The sequence below is a fragment of the Mastigoproctus giganteus genome, chromosome 9 (assembly GCF_048544385.1).
Source record: "Mastigoproctus giganteus isolate SK-2022 chromosome 9, ASM4854438v1, whole genome shotgun sequence".
Taxonomy (NCBI): Eukaryota; Metazoa; Arthropoda; class Arachnida; order Uropygi; family Thelyphonidae; genus Mastigoproctus; species Mastigoproctus giganteus.
Genome location: NC_143583.1, coordinates 227965498 through 227987299, shown reverse-complemented (window position 1 = coordinate 227987299; position 21802 = coordinate 227965498). Strand labels below are relative to the sequence as shown.

The 21802-nt window shown below is 38.0% G+C and overlaps 1 protein-coding gene across 2 annotated transcripts in view; it reads right to left on the bottom strand.

Moving 5' to 3' along the window:
- LOC150081157 (synaptic vesicle glycoprotein 2C-like) overlaps window positions 1-21802 on the bottom strand; it is a 218364-nt gene that overhangs the window by 176400 nt on the left and 20162 nt on the right. For both annotated transcript variants that reach the window (XM_090382062.1, XM_090382063.1), the window contains exon 2: window positions 1271-1520. In XM_090382062.1, coding sequence (XP_090238188.1) covers window positions 1271-1459 — 189 coding nt within the window. In that variant the 5' untranslated portion in view covers window positions 1460-1520. The remainder of the gene's footprint in view (window positions 1-1270; window positions 1521-21802) is intronic.

The following is a 21802-nucleotide window of genomic DNA, read 5'->3' as shown; positions in this document are numbered from 1 at the left end:
TCTGTTTTCTTTGCAAATTGGAATAATATATCCTACAGCTGTTGAGAATACTGTCTGCATATTGTGAGATATCAGTGTAGGTGTCATTTGCACAGAAATGCTTTAAAACTGCCTTTTCAATGCAAAATTCAGTCCAGAAGTGACCAACAATATTTAATTGTGAATATCTTCATTGAATAAGTGTGATTGAAAAACTGTTCAGAACATTTGATTTATTTGTGTGCAAGGGATTATTTATCATGCTGATTATGCAATACTAATGGTACATACTACATAAAATTTGAGCTTGGCTTCAAGTTTAGACTAAATACTAAATGAAATTACATCATATCTGAAAATTCTAACTCACTATATTAGCTGTACAGTGTTTATTTGGATGCAACACATAAAACTAAAATTTAAGATTAAAAATTTTCCCAAATAACAAAAGATGCATCTTATTGTATATCATGGTTCATCAACATGAAAAAGATAAAAATTTAATAAAAACAATGTATATTTATCATTTTTTAAAAAGTTTTTAATGTTTCCAGTTGAAAAACCCCGATATAGAAAAAAGATGCATCTTCTGTCACTTTGGAAATTAATTTTAAATTTTAGTTATGTCCCATAAAAAAAAAACCACATCATCTTTGTCACTTATACCCAAATAAATGCAATACAATTACATAGTTCATAAAGCGGGCTTGGTTATTTGCAGCGTTACTGTAATAACTTGCATTTATACTGAATAATACTGCACAAATGTAGATGTTTCAGAGCATTTTGGGTGTCAAAACATAATTTAGGTGAGCAGACTTTTTAAATTCTTCAAAAAAAAAAAAAACAAAAAAAACTTGGAAGTTGAAAGGGAGAAATGGGCAAGCTTAGAAGAATCCGGCCATCTTCTAAATATTATCTTAATAACAGGTGCTGAAAATTGGTAAAAAGGTGCTAAAACATTAGTGCAATGATATCTAGAATATCGAATGTGGTTGGAAACCTGTTAGTTGGAAATAGAATTAAGATTTTCTACGTTTTGAGATTGAAACCATTTCAAATTGCAAAACAAACATGGATTCAAGTGGCAGATTAATTTTTTTTTTTTTTAACTTTTACATATTCATCCCATAATGTCATTTATGCAGTTATTTTAGTATACTTTTTCTTATTTCATTTCTATTGAATTTGAACTATTAGATATTGTTCCAATTTCTTAAAAGCAAATCCCTTATGGTGTAATAGGATACTTCAAGAATATAAAGTAACAATACGTTAAATTAAATTTTACCTGAGATAATGCATCCTCATGAAATTGGGACATGACTGATACATCCGTATCAACATAATCCATTTCTCTGAGTTCATCCTGAAGGTCATCATGATTGTGCTGTACTCCCCCTTCCTCTGTGTATGATCCTCCATGGCCTACTTCTTTACTCACAAGTGATTCACTTTCAGAATCGTCCTTGGACCTCATTGACAGTTAAAATTTGTAGTTTTATTATTTTAAATTCTAAGAACTTCTCCAAATTCCATACCTAAAAGAATTTTAGCAATAAAGTATTTATTTATTTATTTATTAAATCCATTTATTAAAGTAGCAAGTGTTTGCTTTCACCCCTTATATATGTAACTGAATTAAATATGTAAATATGTAACCCCTTAAAATACGTAACTGAAATAACATTTCTGGAAATTTATTTTTAAAAAATTGTTTTCTTAAAAGAATTTTTGTAATTAATTAACAAAATGCTAAATTAATCTGAAAAATATACAAGATAACAAAGCAGAAGTGAGGAGGATAAATACACCAAAATAAATAGGATAAAATATAATCTCATTTATCTAATTTATGATGTAGTAGTTTACTATTATACATTAAAAAACTACATTTAATGTAGGTTTTATAATGTAATTATAACATGGGCTAAAGTCCATAGATTCTGAATCAGCTATATCCATTTCCTCAAAAGCCAATGCATAAGCTCCAATGATTAAACCACAAAGAAATCTCATAATTTGTTTACAAATTAGGCAAAGCATGCCGTTTGTTTGTTATATGGTTTTTAGGAGCATTAGCAACTAAGGCCATATTGCTCTGGGATATGCGGTGGTCCTTCCCTGACCTTTCCACATCCTCCGTATTTGGTGGTCACGGGCTTGAACCCCGGTCTAATGGCAAATCATGCACTGTCATACATTTCAGGAGGTTCAATTATCACGTAAAAATCAATAGATAGCTGACAAAAAATGATTTATCGTTAAAATCACGATAATGAGTAACCAGATGTACAGGAGAAATGGGTAAACCTATCAACGCAAAATTTTATACTAAAAATCCCTAAGAATATTCTAAATGAATTCCGACAATCTGAAAGCGATCAGAGCTCCTTTTCAATATTTATTAGAAAGATACTGAGGGTGAAACTGGGTATGTGGAATTGCAATTTCACAATTATACTGAAAGTGAATTAAGTTCATCTGAATTTTTCTTCTTTGGTAAAATTATTTACCTGTTTTCAAAATACAGGGTGTCTCAAAAATATTGGTACAAACATTTAGGGGAGGTAGGTATCATCTAAAGGAATATGAATCGCATAGGAACCCATAACAGGAAACGTCACAGGAAAGTAGTAGCAGAAGCACAAGAAGCAGAAATGACACAAGACAGTAATTAGTGGCAGACATTTATTTGATATAATATTAACAATGGAATACAAGATGGATGCATTTCATGATGTTACAACAGATGCTCGAAGGTTCCACCATGAGACGGGATGCATGCATGACACCGACGCAGCATGGATTGGCGGACATTAGCATTAGCATTAGTAGAGGCATTTGATGCAAGAAAGCAAGCTTATGCAGCATCAGCCAAAAAAAAAAAAAAAAAAAACCACTTCCACTTCACCCCTCCGTTCGTTCAAAATACCTGTCCAGCTGAGCCTTAAACTTATTTAGGCTATCAACCTCCACCACAAGGGATGGAAGTCTGTTCCACCAACCAACCACCCGCTGGCTAAAGGCAAATTTCCGCACGTCTATCCTACATCTGTCTTTCCTCAATTTGAATTTATGCCCTCTCAGGTGATTATTCTGAGCTAGAGGAAGAATCCCATCAGCATTGAGCATGCTTAAACCATTCAAGGCTTTATACACCTCTATCAGATCACCTCGCTGGTGCCTAGTCTCCAGACACTGTAATTTGCAAAACTTAAGCCGTTCTTCGTAAGAGCACCCCTTTGTTCCATTCACTAATCTTGTTGCCCTTCTCTGTACTCGTTCCAGCAGCTCTACATCCTTCTTGAAATGAGGCCTCCAGACCTGTATACAGTACTCTAGGTGTGGCCTGACCATCGCCTTATACAATGGAATAATCACCTCCTTATCCCTGCTGGAAAAATTCCTGTATATCATTGACAATACTCCATGAGCTACTCTTGCAGCCCGTCTGCACTGCTCAGAGAACTTCATATCTGCCTGCACAACCACCCCCAAGTCCCTTTCATTCTCTACCACTGTCAGTGTTGTACCACAGAGTTGATACGTTGCTCTGGGGTTGCTGTTTCCCATGTGTAGTACTTTACATTTGTCAATGTTAAACTTCATTTGCCACCTCTCAGCCCATCTGCTCAACCTTTCCAGATCCTGTTGCAGCAGCATAGTGTCAGTAGTGTCCTTGACAACCCTGCCAACCTTTGTATCGTCTGCAAACTTGGACATTAATCCCGATATACCATCATCAATATCATTTATAAATACAGAAAACAATAATGGACCCAACACTGAGCCCTGAGGGACTCCACTAATAACATCAGTCCACGATGAGCAGTGTCCATTGATTACCACTCTCTGTCTTCTCCCCCTCAACCACCCCTTTATCCATAGCAGTAATTTGCCTCCAATGTCACACTGCTCCAATTTGTGTAGCAGTCTTCCATGTGCAACAGTATCAAAAGCCTTTCTAAGATCCAAGTATATAATATCAAAGTTATTCCCTGCATCCAGTTCTTTTGTGACTGCATCATAGTATCCAATCAAGTTGGTCAGGCAAGACTTCCCCTTAACAAAACCATGCTGTGTCTGAGCTATAACTGAAGTCTTGTCTAAATGATCCTGCAGTGCTTCTTTAACCAGTGCCTCCATTAATTTTCCTGGAACAGAAGTTAAGCTCACAGGTCTATAATTACTTGTGTCAGCCTTTGATCCTCCTTTGTGAATTGGGGTCACATTTGCACATTTCCAGTCTATGGGTACCTCCCCTGAGTCCAAGGAAGCTCTCGTAATTATGGCTAAGGGTTTGCTTACTTCCTTTGCTGCCTCCTTTAATATAACTGGATAGATCCCATCCACCCCGGGTGCCTTTCTTGTGTTTATCTTCAACAGTTTCTCCTCCACTTTACTCCCAGTTATTTCAAGATTTTGTAACTTACTGCTAGAGTTGAATACACCTCTGGCATTCCCCTCGCTGAATAACTCCTCATGTGTGAATGTCGATGCAAAATATTCATTTAGTTTGTTAGCTACCTGAGCAGGATCATCAACACTTGACCTATCAATATCAAGTGGACCAATCTGATTCATCCCTCTCCTTCTAGAGTTTACATAAGTAAAGAACTCTTTGCTGTTTTTCTTTGCATCCCTTGCCAAGGATTTCTCGTAATCTGCCTTCGCCTGCCTAACCTCCTTTGTAACTTGGTTGCATATCAACTTGTATCTATCATAGGCTTCTGTGTCATGTGTTAATTTGTAAGTATCCCATGCATTTTTCTTCTCTGCCATATGCCTCATTAGTTCATCTGACATCCATTTTGGCCTAAACCTTGAACAATATTTCTTAGTTGGTATGTAAAGCCTAGTAGCTTCCAAGATAAGTTCTTTGAATGCTTCCCATTTTGAATTTGCTGTTGGTAACATCATCAGTTGGTCCCACTGTATAGAATTTAAATACTGTCTCAGTCCATCGTAGTCGCCTTTACGGAAGCAATAACCCTTCCCTTTACCCCTAATGGTAGTTACCTCTTTGAGTAAATCCCACTTCAGCACACTGTGATCACTGCCACCTAGTGGTTCATTTATCTGCAGATTCTTAATGCATGAAGAATCACTGCTGATAATCAAATCAAGAGTATTGCTCCCTCTAGTTGCCTCCCGAACATGCTGATGTAGAAAACAATCATCCAATAAATCCACAAAAGCCCTGCTAGTGTGTGAGTATCCAGCCCCCAAATTCCAGTCAATATCTGGGAAATTAAAATCTCCCATTATAAGACACTCTGATTTACTGGCCCATTCTATTTCCCTGTACAGTTCCTTATTATACTCATCAGAGTCATTAGGCCTATAGCACACTCCTACTCTCAATTTTGATCTCCCAATGTTTATGTCACACCAAACTGACTCCACACTGCACTGTCCAGCGATGTCGACTGGCTTCACTTCCTTGGTTTTTATGTGTTTCTTAACTAATAGCATAACACCTCCCCCCTTCCTATCCTGTCTATCCTTTCTGTAGACGTTATACTCCCCAAATTGCAGTTCCGCATCCCTTATATCTGTGTGACACCACGTCTCTGATATCCCAACAATATCTGCCTTCGATGTTTTGAGCAATACCTCAAATTCATCAAATTTATTTACTGAACTCCTAGCATTGGTGTACACGCAAGTATACCTGCACCTGTTTCTATTCTTAGCTACCCTAACACAACCCATGTGTTTACTTGTACCACAATGGCTCCCAGCAGTCTCTGAAATACCATGCATCTTGTTTTTCAGGCTTCTGCTCATTCTAATAGAAGCAGTGCAAGAATCTCTTTCACCTCTGCCAGTGGCTACTGTCAATCTATTGGTCTCTGTCTCCCCCCAAGCTAGCAGTTTTCCGACCCACCTAACACTGCCTCGATAGCATCAGCAAATATTCTTGCACCCTTTCTATTTAAGTGTATCCCATCCCTGTAGAAGCAATCTCTCCTGTTAACAAGTACAGTCCAGGCTGAAAAAAATTCTACCCCTTGAGCCTTGCACAATCTTTCCAGGGCCGAATTGATCGACAAGGCTCTCATCATATACTCCCTCCTATCGTGTCTGGGCAGAATTGCAGACACTTTCAAATTCAACCCTAATTCTCGGCTTTTGTTCAACAGTGACCTGTACTTGTTAAGTAATTCTGCCGGTCTCCTACTCTTAATAAAGTTGGATGAATAGTGAAGTTGCCAGATTACTTGAGCAGAAAAAGGCAGCATGGAAAGGTTACAGAGCAATAAAAAGTACTGAAGCCTATAACAGCCACAAGATGATCTGTAATAGAGCCACAGAAAAGGTTCGACAGGCAAAGGCAGTTTATGAGAAATCGCTAGCAAACAGGGCAAAGAGGGGAGATAAGGAATTCTTCACATATATAAATGTCAAGAAGAGCAGGACAAACCAGATCGGACCTTTACACAAGGGAAAGGGGATAGTATTAAATACACTAGCTGCCGTTGCAGATGAACTCAATAGTTATTTTGCATCGATATTTACAAGTGAAAAACCTTTTGTGGCAATGGAAAATTGTGGGAGCGAAGTTGAAAAATATGTAATTAATGATATTGAAATTTCGCAAAATTATTTAATGAAAAAACTTTCGAGTCTACAGGCCAGTAAGACTCATGGAATTGATGGAATATACCCTATAATCTTAAGGGAGGCGGCAAGTGAGTGCACTGAACCATTGAGACTAATTATGCGAGCATCACTAGACTCTGGGGAAATTCCCTTGGATTGGAAAAGTGCCAATGTATCTCCCATACATAAGGGTGGCTCTAAGAGTGAAGTGGGAAGTTATCGACCTGTCCGTCTGACTTCAGTGGTAGGGAAAATCATGGAGGCAATGATCAAGGGTGGAATTCAGGATCATTTGGATAGAGTTGAAATTCTCAAGGATATTCATAAGGATACTCAGTTTTGTAAAGGGATAATCATGTTTAACAAATCTGGTTCACTATTTTGAAAGGATCACTCACGAGCTGGATGTAGGGAATAATTTCAACATTGCTTATTTAGATTTCAGCAAAGCTCCTGACTCAGTCCCACATGAGCGGGTGCTTTATAAGCTGGAACAGGTTGGACTCACTGGGAAAATCCTTAGATGGATAGCAGGATGGCTTCGGGGCAGGAGGCAGAGGGTTGTGATAAATGATTGGGTTGACGTAAGAAGTGGGGTTCCCCAAGGATTAGTATTAGGACCACTGTTGTTTTTAATTTTCATAAACGACATCGATGAAGGGATAAAGGGCATGATGTCTAAATTTGCAGATGATGTTAAAATTAGTAGAGTAATTAATGATCACTGTCAAGCTGAGCTTCTTCAGAGAGACCTAGATAGACTTCAGGAATGGTCAGAAAAATGGCAGCTATGCTTTAATCCAACAAAGTGTAAGGTATTATACCTGGGAAACAGTAATCCCAAAATAACTTAACTTATTCACTTGCTGGAGTTCAGCTAAACCCAGTGCTGGAGGAAAGGGACTTGGGTGTTACAATATGGTTAGACATGAAATTCTCTGAGCATTGTAAACAGGTGCAAAGAAAGCCCATGGTGTCCTATCGATGATCTATCGAACTTTTGCAAGCAGCGATAGGGACGTGATAATCCCATTATATAAGGCTTTTGTTAGACCACACTTGGAATACTGTGTTCAAGTATGGAGACCGCACCTAAAGAAAGACGTAGAGCTTCTTGAAAGGGTGCAAAGATGGGTAACTCGCCTGGTGAGATCGGCAAAAGAGCGTCCTTATGAAGAAAGAATTCAAATATGTGGGTTGCAGAGTTTGGAAACTAAACACCTTAGAGGAGATTTGATTGAGGTGTTTAAGGCTCTGAGAGGCATCAGTAAAATGAATGAGGACGAAATTTTCAAGATTATAAATGTTGCTAGAACTAGGGGACATAAATTCAAGTTACGGGGGGAAATGTTTAGATTGGACTGCAGGAAGTTTTATTTTAGCCAGCGAGTTATAAATTACTGGAATAAGTTACCTACATGGGTGGTAGAGGCTGATAGTTTGGGGAAATTCAAAGGTCATCTGGATAGTACCTTCAGGTCAGGGAAGTGCATATGATGATAGGTTTAATTTCCTTTTCTTTTATTAATTATTACAGTCAATTCCGGTTATTTGGGACACATTGAGACTAGTGCATTTTGGAACGATTAAGCGGCTGCCTCAATTATCCGAAGTTTCACGTAAATAGTTAAAAATACAATGCCCCCCCCCTCTTTACAATTGGTTCAGTGTACAATCAAATCACGTTACGATGGAGTCACCATTGTAAAGTACCGTTCACTATACGATGTGCAATAAATGCCGGTCATTGTGATCACGTTTGTGAATTGAATTTTAATTCAATTAAACAGCTATTTTAATTAGCAGAAATAGGAGGAATATTATCCACAGGCTATAAAAGTAAAGATATATTAAGTACAAATTTACCCTTTATTACCTTACTAATTAAAAAATTAAACGATACGTGCAATTCGGGAGAATATACGTGATAATCGGAAGAATTAATACGTACTGTAATATGTACATGCTAACTAAACTAGTTGACATTTCTGTTCACTGTCATTTGTGCGCGGGGGTTAAAATTTAAAACAGCAAAAAGATAAGCGATCAATAACAAAGAACATGGCACACACAAATTGCAAGTAACACGATACGTGCAAGTGAGAACGCAGTAACAAACTACGAAGCTTTAAAAATAGGAATGAAGAGAAGATTATGAAAATTTCTTAGCAACATGCCCATTTGCAACGGTGTACTAATGGCATGAGCACGAAGGACACCAAAGAAGCTGTTGAAGACTGGACAGCATGGAGGCAGCTTGTCCATAAAGTCTCCGAAAGTCAGCTGCGACTGAACAAATGAAAACAGCCAAACAAACTAATAATTTGCTGAACAGGGCAGATGGGCTGCCAGGGCAGGTCGTGGGGTCTTGTCAATGATATATAGGAATTTTGCTAGCAGGGACAAGGAGGTGATTATCCCGTTATACAAGACAATGGTCAGGATACACCTAAAGTACTGTGTACAGATATAGAGGCCTCATTTTAGGAAGGATGTAGAGTTACTAGAACGAGTACAAAGAAGGAAAACAAGATTGGTGAGGGGAACAAAGGGGTGCTCTTACCAAGAAAGGCTTAAGTTCTGCAAATTGCAGCACCAGGAGAGTAGGCATCTGCTAGATGATCTGATTGAGGTGTATAAAGCCTTGAATGGGTTGAGCAAGCTGAATGCTGATGGGATTCCTCCTCTTGCTCAGACTAAGAACCTCAGGGGACACAGTTTCAAATTGAGGAAACAAAGTTGTAGAATAGATGTGCGGAAATTTGCCTTTAGCCAGCGGGTAGTTGATTGGTGGAACAGGCTTCCATCTCTTGTTGTGGATGCTAATAATAATAGCCTAAATAAATTTAAGGCTGAGCTGGACAGGCATTTGGATCAAATGAAGGGGTGAAATGGGAGTTTTTTTTTTTTTTTTTTTGGCTGATGCTGCATAAGCTTGCTTTCTTGCATCGTATGCCTCTACTAATGTTAATGTTAAAAATTATTATTTTTTTTTATATGATTGAAGATTCCATAGAAGTGTAAACACATTTCACCATAATAACCCACAGAATTCCAGCTGTCGGTATTATCGCAAATTCAATAAGATCGAGTTTACGATCAGTTTATGACAGATTTCACTAACACAAAAGCCCAATAAACAGGTGACTGCTAATTGTTTTTATTGTTTTATGGTTGTGACCTCCAGAAATCCGACCGAACTACATGGTACGATCGGAGACAATCGTAGGGTAATCTTCAGTGCTTCGGTCTCCTGCCCCGATTAAACGGCATTTTGTCCCAATTAAGCGAAGTAAACCCTGGAAGTAAACCCAAGATTTCTAAAAGGTACAAGCTAAAAATTATAATGATTTATGCACCAACATCGAGCCATGATGATGAAGAGGTTGAAGAAATGTACACTGAAATTGAGAGTCTTCTAGATGAGCGGAAAACCCACTACACTATTATTATGGGGGACTTCAATGCTAAGGTTGGAAAAAGTCAAAACAGTGCAGAAAGAGGAACTATAGGAAATTTTGGAATTGGTGAAAGAAATAAAAGAGGTGAAAGACTTGTGGAATTTGCAGAATCTCAAGGACTTTCAGTAATGAACACTTTTTTCAAGAAAAGGGTGAACAGAAAGTGGACATGGAACAGTCCAAATGGATTAACAACTAATGAAATTGACTTCATCCTCACTAACAGAAGATATATTGTGAATGATGTTACCGTCCTGAATAAGGTAAATGTTGGAAGTGATCACAGAATGGTAAGATGTACACTTGATATAGATGTAGGAAAGGAAAGGAAAAATCTGACTCGAGTAAATAATACAAAGGTCTTTGAAATAACAGAGGAGGAGAAAAAGCAGTATGTACTGGAACTTAAGAACAAGTTTGAGCTTCTGCAGACTGCTCAGGACCAAGATATCGACGAGGAATATTACAACTTTCTGAAAGTGATAAAAGCCCAAGAAACCTATAGGGAAACAGAAATCCAAAGAAGAAAAAATTAGTCAAGAAACACTTGTCATGATGAACCGAAGACGACAAATGAAGAGCAAGAAAAACACTGACAGGGAGAAAATTGAGTATACTGAGTTATGCAAAGCCATTAGAAAGAGACTCAGAGAGGACATAAGAAGATTTAACACAAGAAAAGTAGAACAGGCATTAAGGGAAAACAAAGGATTTAAATCAGCAGCCATGAGCAGTAATACAGAAAGACAAATGATATTGAAACTGAAGAATAGCGATGGTGTACTTATAAACAGCAGAGAAGGCATAATTCAAATAGCAGAAGACTACTATAGAGAATTATACAAGGAGCGAGGGAATGATACCAGCAGTTGGGAACATGGATTGCAAAGTAGCAACACATACGACATACCCGATATTCTTCCTGATGAGGTAGAACATGCATTGAAGAAAATGAAGAATCGGAAAGCCCCGGGAGAAGATGAAGTTACTGTAGAGTTGTTAAAATTGGGAGGAAGAGACATAACACAAAAACTGGCAAGGCTCTTCACAAAGTGCATTAGAAAAGGTGTGATGCCTAAGCAGTGGAATAATGCAATCATACTTTTGCTGCATAAGAAAGGAGATAAATCAGAAATTGGAAATTATAGACTAATTAGCTTGTTATCCCATATCTACAAGTTGTTCACAAGGGTCATTACTAACAGATTAGAAAGAATACTTGATGAGAATCAACCGAAAGAGCAAGCTGGCTTTAGGACAGGATTCTCAACTAGGGATCACCTTCACGTAATATCACAGCTAATGGAGAAAGCAAATGAATATAAAACACCATTATGCCTGGCATTTGTGGATTATGAAAAGGCGTTTGACTCCATACAGCATAAAGCAATGTTTCGGGCAATGGAAAGACAAGGCATAGATACTCCATATATTATGATTTTGAAGAAAATATATGAGAGTGCTACATCCTTTATTAGACTAGACAAAGACAGTAGCAAATTTAAAATCGAGAAAGGAGTTCGACAAGGAGACAATATCTCTGAAGCTGTTTACTGCTGCCCTTGAGGAAGCTTTCAGAAGATTAGACTGGTCGCAGAACGGAGTCAATGTGAACGGAGAGTACCTAAACCATTTACAATTTGCAGATGACATTGTGGTCATAAGCCACGATCCCAAAGAATTAGAGGAAAATCTTAATCAGTTATGCACAGTTAGTAAGGATTTTGGACTAAAGATGAACATGGCTAAAACAAAAGTAATGATGAACAAGTATGCCACGGAAAAAGAAATAATGATTGAAGGAGCAGTAATTGAAAAGGTGGAGTCATATACTTATCTGGGACAAGTTATTAGCTGTAATAATGATAAATGGCTGGAAGTCAAGAGAAGAATAAATTTTGGATGGATAGCATTCAGGAAATATAGTCACACACTGAAGAGCAATATCCCAGTTTGTCTGAAACGTAAAATAATGAATCAATGTATACTCCCCACCATGACTTATGGAAGTGAAACTTGGGCACTCACCAAAAGAATGGAAGAGAAGCTAAGAACTACACAGCGAAGAATGGAACGAATTATATTGGGAATCAGACTGTTAGATAAGAAGAGAAACACATGGATTAGGCAGCAAACTCAAGTAAAGGACATTCTTATCAAAACTAAAGAACTAAAATGGTCTTGGGCAGGACACATAGCTCGAAGACATGATGACAGATGGACTAAGAAAATAACAGAATGGTACCCAAGAGGAGCTAGAAGAAAACCTGGAAGACAAAGGGGGAGTGGATAGATGAAATTCATGAGTTTTTGAGTAGTAAATGGATGGCCAGTGCTCAAAACAGAAGGAACTGGAAAGTTGCTGGAGAGGCCTTCATCCCCTGCAGTGGATTGAAAATGGCTGATGATGATGATGATGATGAAACCCTGGCTATTTTCTCGATTGGGTCCTGTTTTTTAAGATTTGCCCCAAATAAACAGCTGCCCCGATTAACGGGTGGCCCAAATAACCGGAATCCACTGTATTATTTATTTATTATTATTTTATCATTGTTTTATTCGGCTTTTTTTTTTTTTTGGCTGGTGCAGCATAAGCCATAGGCTTTCTTGCACCATGCGGCCATTACTAATACTAAAGTGCATTGAGAAAATTTAATTTGTATTCAATGCTATGCTACATTGGTGCTTAAATCAATAAGTGCCGAATCAACTACAGTTTATATGAGATTTCTTTGTGCTGATATTTGGCCAACATATTGTGGAACCAATACGTGTGTGTGTGTGTGTGTGTGTGTGTGTGTGTGTGTGTGTGTGTGTGTGTGTGTGTGTGTGTGTGTGTGTGTGTGTGTGTGTGTTCTATGGGGGGTCGCTAGGGAAGCAGAGAAACTGTAGAACTACGAAATCAGAATTTAGATTAACATATCTGCAGTTGTGAAAAGGACTGTTCTTCTATGCATACAGGGCCACTTCAACTCCCCACATGCATACATTTTAAAAATGTAAAAAACAAAAAAAAAAAAATTCAAAATTGTTCACTTTATTGATGTCCTGTTATTTTCAATCTTTACTGAACACAACTGTAAAGTCCATTTTTTTATATTAAAAATGTATATTTTAAATTAATTTTTGAAATTAAAACTCCCATTAGACTTAGTTATTTGGTTTTTTTTTAAAAACCAAATAACTAAGTCTTTAAAAACCAAATAACCATATTGTTCCGGGATTTGCGGTGGTCATTCCCTGACCTTTCCGCATCTTCCATATTTGGTGGTGACGGACTTGCACTGCTGCTGCTTCCCACCTGGCTACAGAGGCGCCTTTAGACTTAGCAAGAAAAACCCAAACTGAAAAACCTGTAAACCTGAAAAACCCATGAACACCTGCCTGTCAATAACAGGAGCACCTGCTGCAATCAACAGTCTGATTCCAGACAATGGTTCAATGTCACATCTGGTAAGTATGGGTTTGGCACACCTAGGGTCCTGAGCTGGATATCATCATTCTTCTCTTTCTTGGTGATCTCTCTCTCTCTCTCTCTCTCTCTCTCTCTCTCTCTCTCTCTCTCTCTCTCTCTCTCTCTCTCTCTCTCTCTCTCTCTCTCTCTCTCTCTCTCTCTCTCTCTAATAATAAAAATAATAAAAATAAGTCAGAAAACTTTACCGATTGGAAGAAATTTCAGCTTCTTATCAATAATTCAACCTCAACAGATGCCAACCAACATGTTCATATAATTAAGTTTAACTTAGTTCCTGAATTTTTCCTAATTGTGCAATAATTAACAGATTATGGAGTTTTCAGTTGAGAAATCAAACATTGTCAAAAACGGCCATTAGGAGGAATTTCAGCGGAGCAGATGAACAGGAACTACTGAAATATTCTCTAGTAGTTTTGTTGATCCTGCATGACAGGTTCAGGGTTAAAACCAGTGGCATAGCTACGATGTAGGCAGGCAAGGAAATTGCCTCTGGGCCCGGGCTCTTAAGGGGCCCGGTGTCTTTGGCTGTCTCCTGTTTTTGCAATTTTCATTAATTAAGTAGGGGCCCGAATATGTTCTTTGCCTCTGGGCCCGAAAAAGGGTAGCTACGCTACTGGTTAAAACCTATCCCAAGGATCAATGAAATGTAAGCAGCAAATTTGGTGTCCATCCAACTTTTTCTTTGAGTGACACTCAAACAATTAAACCGACATATAGATTTTTGCAGGGAGGGGAGACTGGGAATGGTATACTGAATTAGAATTGATCCCAAAAAGCTCACAGAATACTAAAACTGTCCCAGCAACTAACAGATTATTTTACTGAAATCAAAGAAATAGGAAAGGACCAAAAAAATAAGGGAAATACAGGCATGATTTCTTCAGAAGAGACCACAGATACCTGTTGTCAACATACATGCATACTCAAAAGATCATATTTCCATAATTAACTGCTAAGAGCAGCCAAGTGTTCACTAGTGCCCCTGTAATGACCTACAATAAAAAAATTTAAAAACTGAGACAACACTTATGTTTTCTCCAAAAAAAACATAACTTAAGTATGAAAAGCTCACTTCAGACTACCTTCAGAGACCAATCATACGAAAAATGTAAATTTTTCCAGTTTGTAGTGAATCAACAGACTCAAAGTTTTTTCATTTTTATTTTATATTGGATATTAAAAGATGTTAGAATAGGACCAAGATATGTCTACCAGAGGCAAAAGTTAATGACTTGTAGAGCAGATATCTTTTAGGGGCACAAAGGGTGATATTGTTGTACACAGTGGCACTAATGACATTAACAGTAGGAGATCTGCGGACTTACTTAACAAATACAGATTACTGTTGAAAAAAAAAATCACGAGTTAAGGTTAAATTTGAAATTGTCTGCAATTCTACCTAGACACAATAAGAGGGAGTATATGATGAGAGCCTTATTAATCAATTCGGCCCTAGAGAGATTGTGCAAGGTAGAATTTTTCTCAGCATGGTCTGTGCTTGTTAACAGGAGAAATTGTTTCTACGGGGATGGGATACACTTAAATAGAAAGGATGCAAGAATATTAGATGCAAGAATATGCAAGGTCGGAAAACTGCTAGCATGGGGGGATTCACAAACTAATAGATTAACGGTAGCCACAGGCAGAGGTGAAAGTGATTCTTGCACTGCTTCTATTGGACTGGGCAGCAGCCTGGAAAGCAAGGTTCTAAGGATTTCAAGGACTGCTGAGAGTCATCATGGAACAAGTAAATATATCGGCTATATTATGGTAACTAAGAGTAAGAACAGGTGCATGTATAATTGTATGTACACTAATGCTAGGGTATAGTTTTTTTTTTGTTAGTTGTAGGCGCATAGGCTTCTATAACCATAATGCACCTCGCAAAGTTTTTGCATTTTACTCGGATCCAAGCCCGAGGCGGGATTCAACCCCACGACCTTTGGGTTGCCAGGCAGGCACTTTATCCACCTGGCTAGCCCAGTCGGCTAGGGTACAGTAAATAAATTTGATGACTTTGAGGTGCTGGTCAAGACATCAAAGGCAGATATTGTTGGGATATCACAGACAGTGACAGGATAGAAAGGGTGGAGGAGTTATGCTGTTAGTTAAGAAACACATAAAATCTAATGAAATGCATCCAGTTAATATGGATGGACAGTGCAGTGTAGAGTCAGTTTGGTGTGACATAAGCAGTGGGAAACAAAAAAAAAAAAAAAAAAATTGAGATTATGAATGTGTTATAAGCCTAATGACTCTACTGAGTAAAACAAACTGTATAGAGAAATAGAGTGGACTAGGAAATCAGATTGTCTTATAATGGGGGAATTTAACTTCCCAGATTTAGACTGGAACTTGTGGTTTGGTCACTCACACACTAGCAAGACTTTTGTGGATTTATTGGTTGACTGTTTTCTACAGCAGCATGTTTGAGAGGCAACCAGAGGGAGTAATTTGATAATCAGCAGTGATTATTCATGCATTAAGAGTCTGTGGATAAAGGAACCACTAGGTGATAGTTATCACAATATACTGATGTGGAATTTCCTCAAAGATGGACTACCATCAGGGGCAAAGGAAAGGGTTTTTGCTTTTGTAATGGTGACAACAGTGGTCTCAGACAGTTTTTAAATTCAATACAGTGGGAACATCTGATGATTTAAGCAAAGCAAATTGCTAAATGGGAAGCATTTAAGGAATCTTGGAAGCTACTAGGCTTTTCATACCAACTAAGAAATAATGTTCAAGGTTTAGACCTAAATGGATGTCATATGAACTAATGAGACATGTGGCAGAGAATAAAAATGCATGAGATGCATATAAATTATCAGGAGACACAGATGTCTACAACAGATATAAATTAGTCTGTAATCAAGCTGCAGGCAGAGATGAAAGTGATTTTTGCACTGCTTCTATTGGAATGAGCAGCAGCCTGGAAAGTAAGGTACTGGGGACTTCAAGGGCTGCTGGAGGTCATCATGGAACAAGTAAATACATGGTCTGTGTTATGGTAACTAAGAGTAAGAATAGGTGCATGTATAATTGCATGCACATCAATGCTAGGATATAGTAAATAAATTTGATGACTTTGAGGTGCTAGTCAAGACATCAAAGGCAGATACTGTTGGGATATTAGAAACAAGTGTCACACAGATATAAGGAATGCAGAATTGGAATTTGGGGAGAACAACGGGCATAGAAAGGATAACCAGGACAGAAAGGGTGGAGGGGTTATGGTGTTAGTTAAGAAACACAAAATTTCAGTAAATGCATCCAGTTGACAAGGATGGACAGTGCAGTGTTGAGTCCGTTTGGTGTGACATAAGCAGTGGGAAAACAAAATTGAGAGTATGAATTATAGTTCATACTCTCAACTCACTCATATTCTCTATATATTATAGAGAGTATGTGTTATAGGCCTGATGACTCTACTGAGTATAACAAACAACTGTATAGAGAAATAGTGGGCAGTAAATCAGAATATCTTATAATGGGGAATTTTAACTTTCCAGATATTGACTGGAACTTGTGGGTTGGCCACTCACATGCTAGCAAGGCTTTTGTAGATTTATTGGAAGACGTTTTTCTTCAACAACATGTTCAAGAGGCAGCCAGAGGGATCTGATTATCAGCAATGATTCTTCCTGCATTAAGAATCTGCATAAAGGAACCACTATGTGACAGTGATCACAGTGTTCTGATGTGGAATTTACTTAAATGTGCAACTACCATCAAAGGGTGACACGGTTAATTACAAACCTATTAGTTTAACTTCTGTTCCAGGGAAAATAATGGAGTCACTGGTTAAGGAAGCGATGCAGGATCATCTAGACAAGACTGCAATTTTACTTCAGACACAGCATGGGTTTGTTAAGGGGAAGTCTTGTCTGAGAAATTTGTTTGGATACTATGATGTGGTCACAAAGGAATTGGATGCAAAGAATAATTTTGATATCATATACTTGGATTTTATGATAGCTTTTGATACAGTAGCACATGAAAGACTAATGTACAAATGGGATGAGTATGGCATTAAGGGCAAGTTGCTACAATGGATAAAAGGATGGTTGAGTGAGAAGACAGAGTGGTTATCAATGGACACTGCTCTTCATGGACTAATATTATTAGTGAAGTCCACCAGGGGTCGGTGTTGGGCCCATTGTTGTTTTCAGTATTTATCAATGATATTGATGAAGGTATATCAGGATTAATGTCTAAATTTTCAGATGATGCAAAGGTTGGCAGGGTTGTTAATGACAGTAATGATAGTATGCTACTTCAACAGGATCTGGAAAAGTTGGGCAGATGGGCTGAGAGGTGGCAACTGAAGTTTAACATTGACAAATGTAAAGTACTGCACATGAGTAGCAGTAACCCCAGAGTAACGTATCAAATGGATGGTACTAGACTCAGGGTAGGGAGAATGAAAAGGACCTGGGGGTAATTGTGCAGTCAGGTATGAAGTTTTCTGAGCAGTGCAAAAAGGATGTAAGAGTAGCTCATGGTGTCTTGTCAATGATATACAGATTTTTCTAGCAAGGATAAGGGGGGTGATTGTCCCCTTGTATAAGGCAATGGTCAGACCACCACATCTTGAGTACTGTATACAGGTCTGGAGGCCTAATTTTAGGAAAGATATAGAGCTGCTGGAATGAGTAACAAGAAGAGCAAAGAGATTAGTGAATGGAACAAAGGGTTGGTGTTACTAAGAAAGGCTTAAGTTCTGCAAATTGCAGCTTCTGGAGACTAGGCACCTGCGAGGTTATCTAATTGAAGTGTATAAGGCCTTGAATGCTAATGGGATTCTTCCTCTTGCTCAGATTGCTCACCTGAGGGGACATAAATTCAAATTGCAGAAAGACAACTGTAGAATAGATGTGTGGCTAATTGCCTTTAGCCAGTGAGTGGTTGACAGTTGGAACAAACTTCCTTCTGTTGTAGTGGAGATGAGCAACTTAAATTAAGTTCAAGGCAGAACTAGACATACATTTGGAATGTGAATGGATGGGTGAAATGGGAAGGGTGGTTTTTTTTTTCTTTTTTTTTTTGGCTGATGCTATATAAACTTGCTTTCTTGCATCATATGCCCTACTAATGCTAATTATTTTATAGTGTATAGTATTAAATAAATATGTTTTCATTCTCAAAGACCATTGTTATGTATAGGCACTTAATAATAATTTTATGCAGGATGTTTCAAAAATGGTCAATAATTTAAAGGTAAAAAGTACAAACTAAAATATGAAAAAAGTCCCAGTGAACATCGGGCAGCAAATGAACCATTTGAGATAATTCCCATTTTCTGTTAAAATCTGCCACTGACTATGGGAGCACTAGTTTAGCAAAAAACTGTGAATCCTTTGCTAAGGGTGGTTTTATTAAACATGAGATAACACATTTTTAATTTTTGGTTTCAACGCCACAGGATTTTACAGATATTACATGTTACAGGATGTTACAAAAGGTGTTTAAAATGCTGTCCTTGCATCCATACACAGCTTTGTAGCCTTCTCTGCATTGAGTTGTGAATCCTCAGGCATTCCTGGGTCATTTCTGATTTGCTGAAAGGCTCCTTCAATCTGACGCTGCAATTCCTCAAACTGTTGATGTCAGAAGTGTACACCAAGCTTTTTACATGATCCCAAATACAGTACAAAAATCCATAGGATTTAAGTCTGGTGATTTGGGAGACTACATTACAGGCCCACCTCTACCTATTCACCATTGTCCATACCTTCTAGTTAGATAGAGTCACAACTGGAGCAAAATGCACCAGTGCACCATCATGCATAAAGCACATATTCTGACATTGCTGAAGTGGAACATTATCATCATTAAGGAGGTCTGGAAGAACATTCTGCAGGAATTGAAGATACAGCTCTCCTGTTAGCCTGATTGGCAGAAAGTTTGGTCCAATTAGTGTCTCCTAGTAGTCCTGCCCAGACATTCAATGAGAAACGTTGCTGATGTTGTGACTCGTGAATTGCATTAGGGTTTGCATTTGACCAAACATGACAGTTATGAAAATTAAAAATACCATCACAAGTAAACCCAGCTTCATCAGTGAACAAAATGTTGTTTTAAAATTGGGGATTCAGGACACACTGTTGTTGCATCCACTGACAGAAGTTCACCCTGGGAGGGTAGTCTGGACTGCTGAGACCTTGTACATGCTGTATATGGTAGGGGTACAGAATTTGCGACGTAAAATTCACCACACACACACACTGCTATGACTCAGTACAATTCACCACACACACACTGCTATGACTCTTGCTGAGCAACCCTACTTGTCAAAATTCCTGGATTTTGTTCTATTCTTTCTAACACCCAAGAAAGAATGTTCTTTAAGGCACATTCACCAGAGATGTACCCTGATGAATGTGCGCCTGTTGGGCTGCCTTCGACAGGGAAATGCTTCTTGGTATAAATGTACAGCCTCTAGTGCACTGCCATTGGCTTTACCGCACATGAAGTGCATGTCGGCATAAGCTTTGCTGCTGTAACCTCTTTCCATATTGACTATCCTTTGACAAATACTAGTATGCCTGCTACGTCTCAGAGCACTGTTTGTTTGCTTGTTTGTTTGTTATTTGGTTTTTAGGAGCATTAGCAACTAAGGCCATATTGCTCCAGGGATATGCGGTGGTCATTCCCTGACCTTTCTGCATCCTCCGTATTTGGTGGTCACGGACTCGAACCCTAGTCTAATCAAGAAGCGTGTGCTACACACAGCTGCTCCTACCCACCTGGCTACGGAGGCACTTCAGAGCATTGAGAGAGGGGGAAAGGGAGAGAATGAGTATAACCTAACCCAAACAAACAACTGTACAGAGTTGGTGGATCCCAACTAGAAATGTGCAATATCTTGAAAATGGTTCACTTAAGGACCCATGTTTACTAGGCCTTTTTTGCATGTTGTAGTGTGTATGGTTAACCTTTATATTATTGACCATCACTTTTGAAACACTCTGTGTAATTAGGGAAGGACGTTACATGGTTGTTTTCCATTAAGATTATTACTAAATATAATACCACTCTTATACCATGTGAAATTAATGATATAGTTTATTAAGCTATTCTTTGCCTAAACTATTATACATTAAGGTAACATATCAGGTATCTTACCGATACCCATCATCAGACCATGCTGCTGACAGACCCCTCTAGCAGATGCTCCCAGAAACTTGATGTGCATTCTGATGATGGGTATTGGTAAGATACCTGAAATGTTACCTTAATGTAATAGTTTAGGCGAATAGCTTACTAAACTATATTATTAATTTCACATGGTATAAGAGTGGTATTATATTTAATAATAATCTTAATTTTATATTATTATGCAATATCGCTTATAAAAAAGTAGTACTGGAAATATTTTATAATAAAAATTCAGAACTATTATAAGATTTCAGAGAATACAGGCTTAGTGATAGGCTTAGTTGAAAGGGGTTCATGAGGCAAAAAAGTTTGGGAACTGTTGATTTAGACTGATATCATGCTTATAGAAATATCAGTAAATAGATAGTCGTGAAATATTCAGCAAGACCAGTGTCAGATATAAATATACATCACAGTCTAATTTTATTATAATGTTGGTGAATTTATTTTACATTTTTGTAAATGCACTGATTGTTGTCTGAGGGCAAAATGCTTTATATCACAATACACAAATTTGTCACATAACAGTCTAACAATGTCATTTAGGCACTTTTCATGCTAAATTTGACTTTTTTTCCTTTTGTTTATCTGAAACGGAAAACTACAAGAACTAGGAATGAGTTCTTACTATATTTAGCCAGCGGGTGGAACAGACTGCTATCCCTTGTGGTGGAGGTTGATAGCCTAAATAAGTTTAAGGCTCAGCTGGACAGGTATTTTGAACGAACAGAGGGGTGAAGTGGAAGTGGTTTTTTTTTTTTTTTTTTTTTGGCTGATGCTGCATAAGCTTGCTTTCTTGCATCAAATGCCTCTACTAATGCTAATGCTAACTTGGAACCCTCCTCGTGGAGTATTTTTTTTAATGGTAAATACGCATTCAAGTCATCTGTGATTAATGTTTTAAAAGCGTACCACAGTTCAAATGTATTCATTCTCTGCGCGATATCTACCCAGTTAATAGAGGCCATGTAGTACCTTAAGGCATCGTAATTTCCTTTTCTGAAATTAAAACCCATTGCTTTGCCTTTTACTGCTGCTACCTGTCTCTCATCATCATCCACCGTAGAACTCCATGATCACTTCCTGCTACTGGTTCCTCTACTGTCAGCCCTGTTAT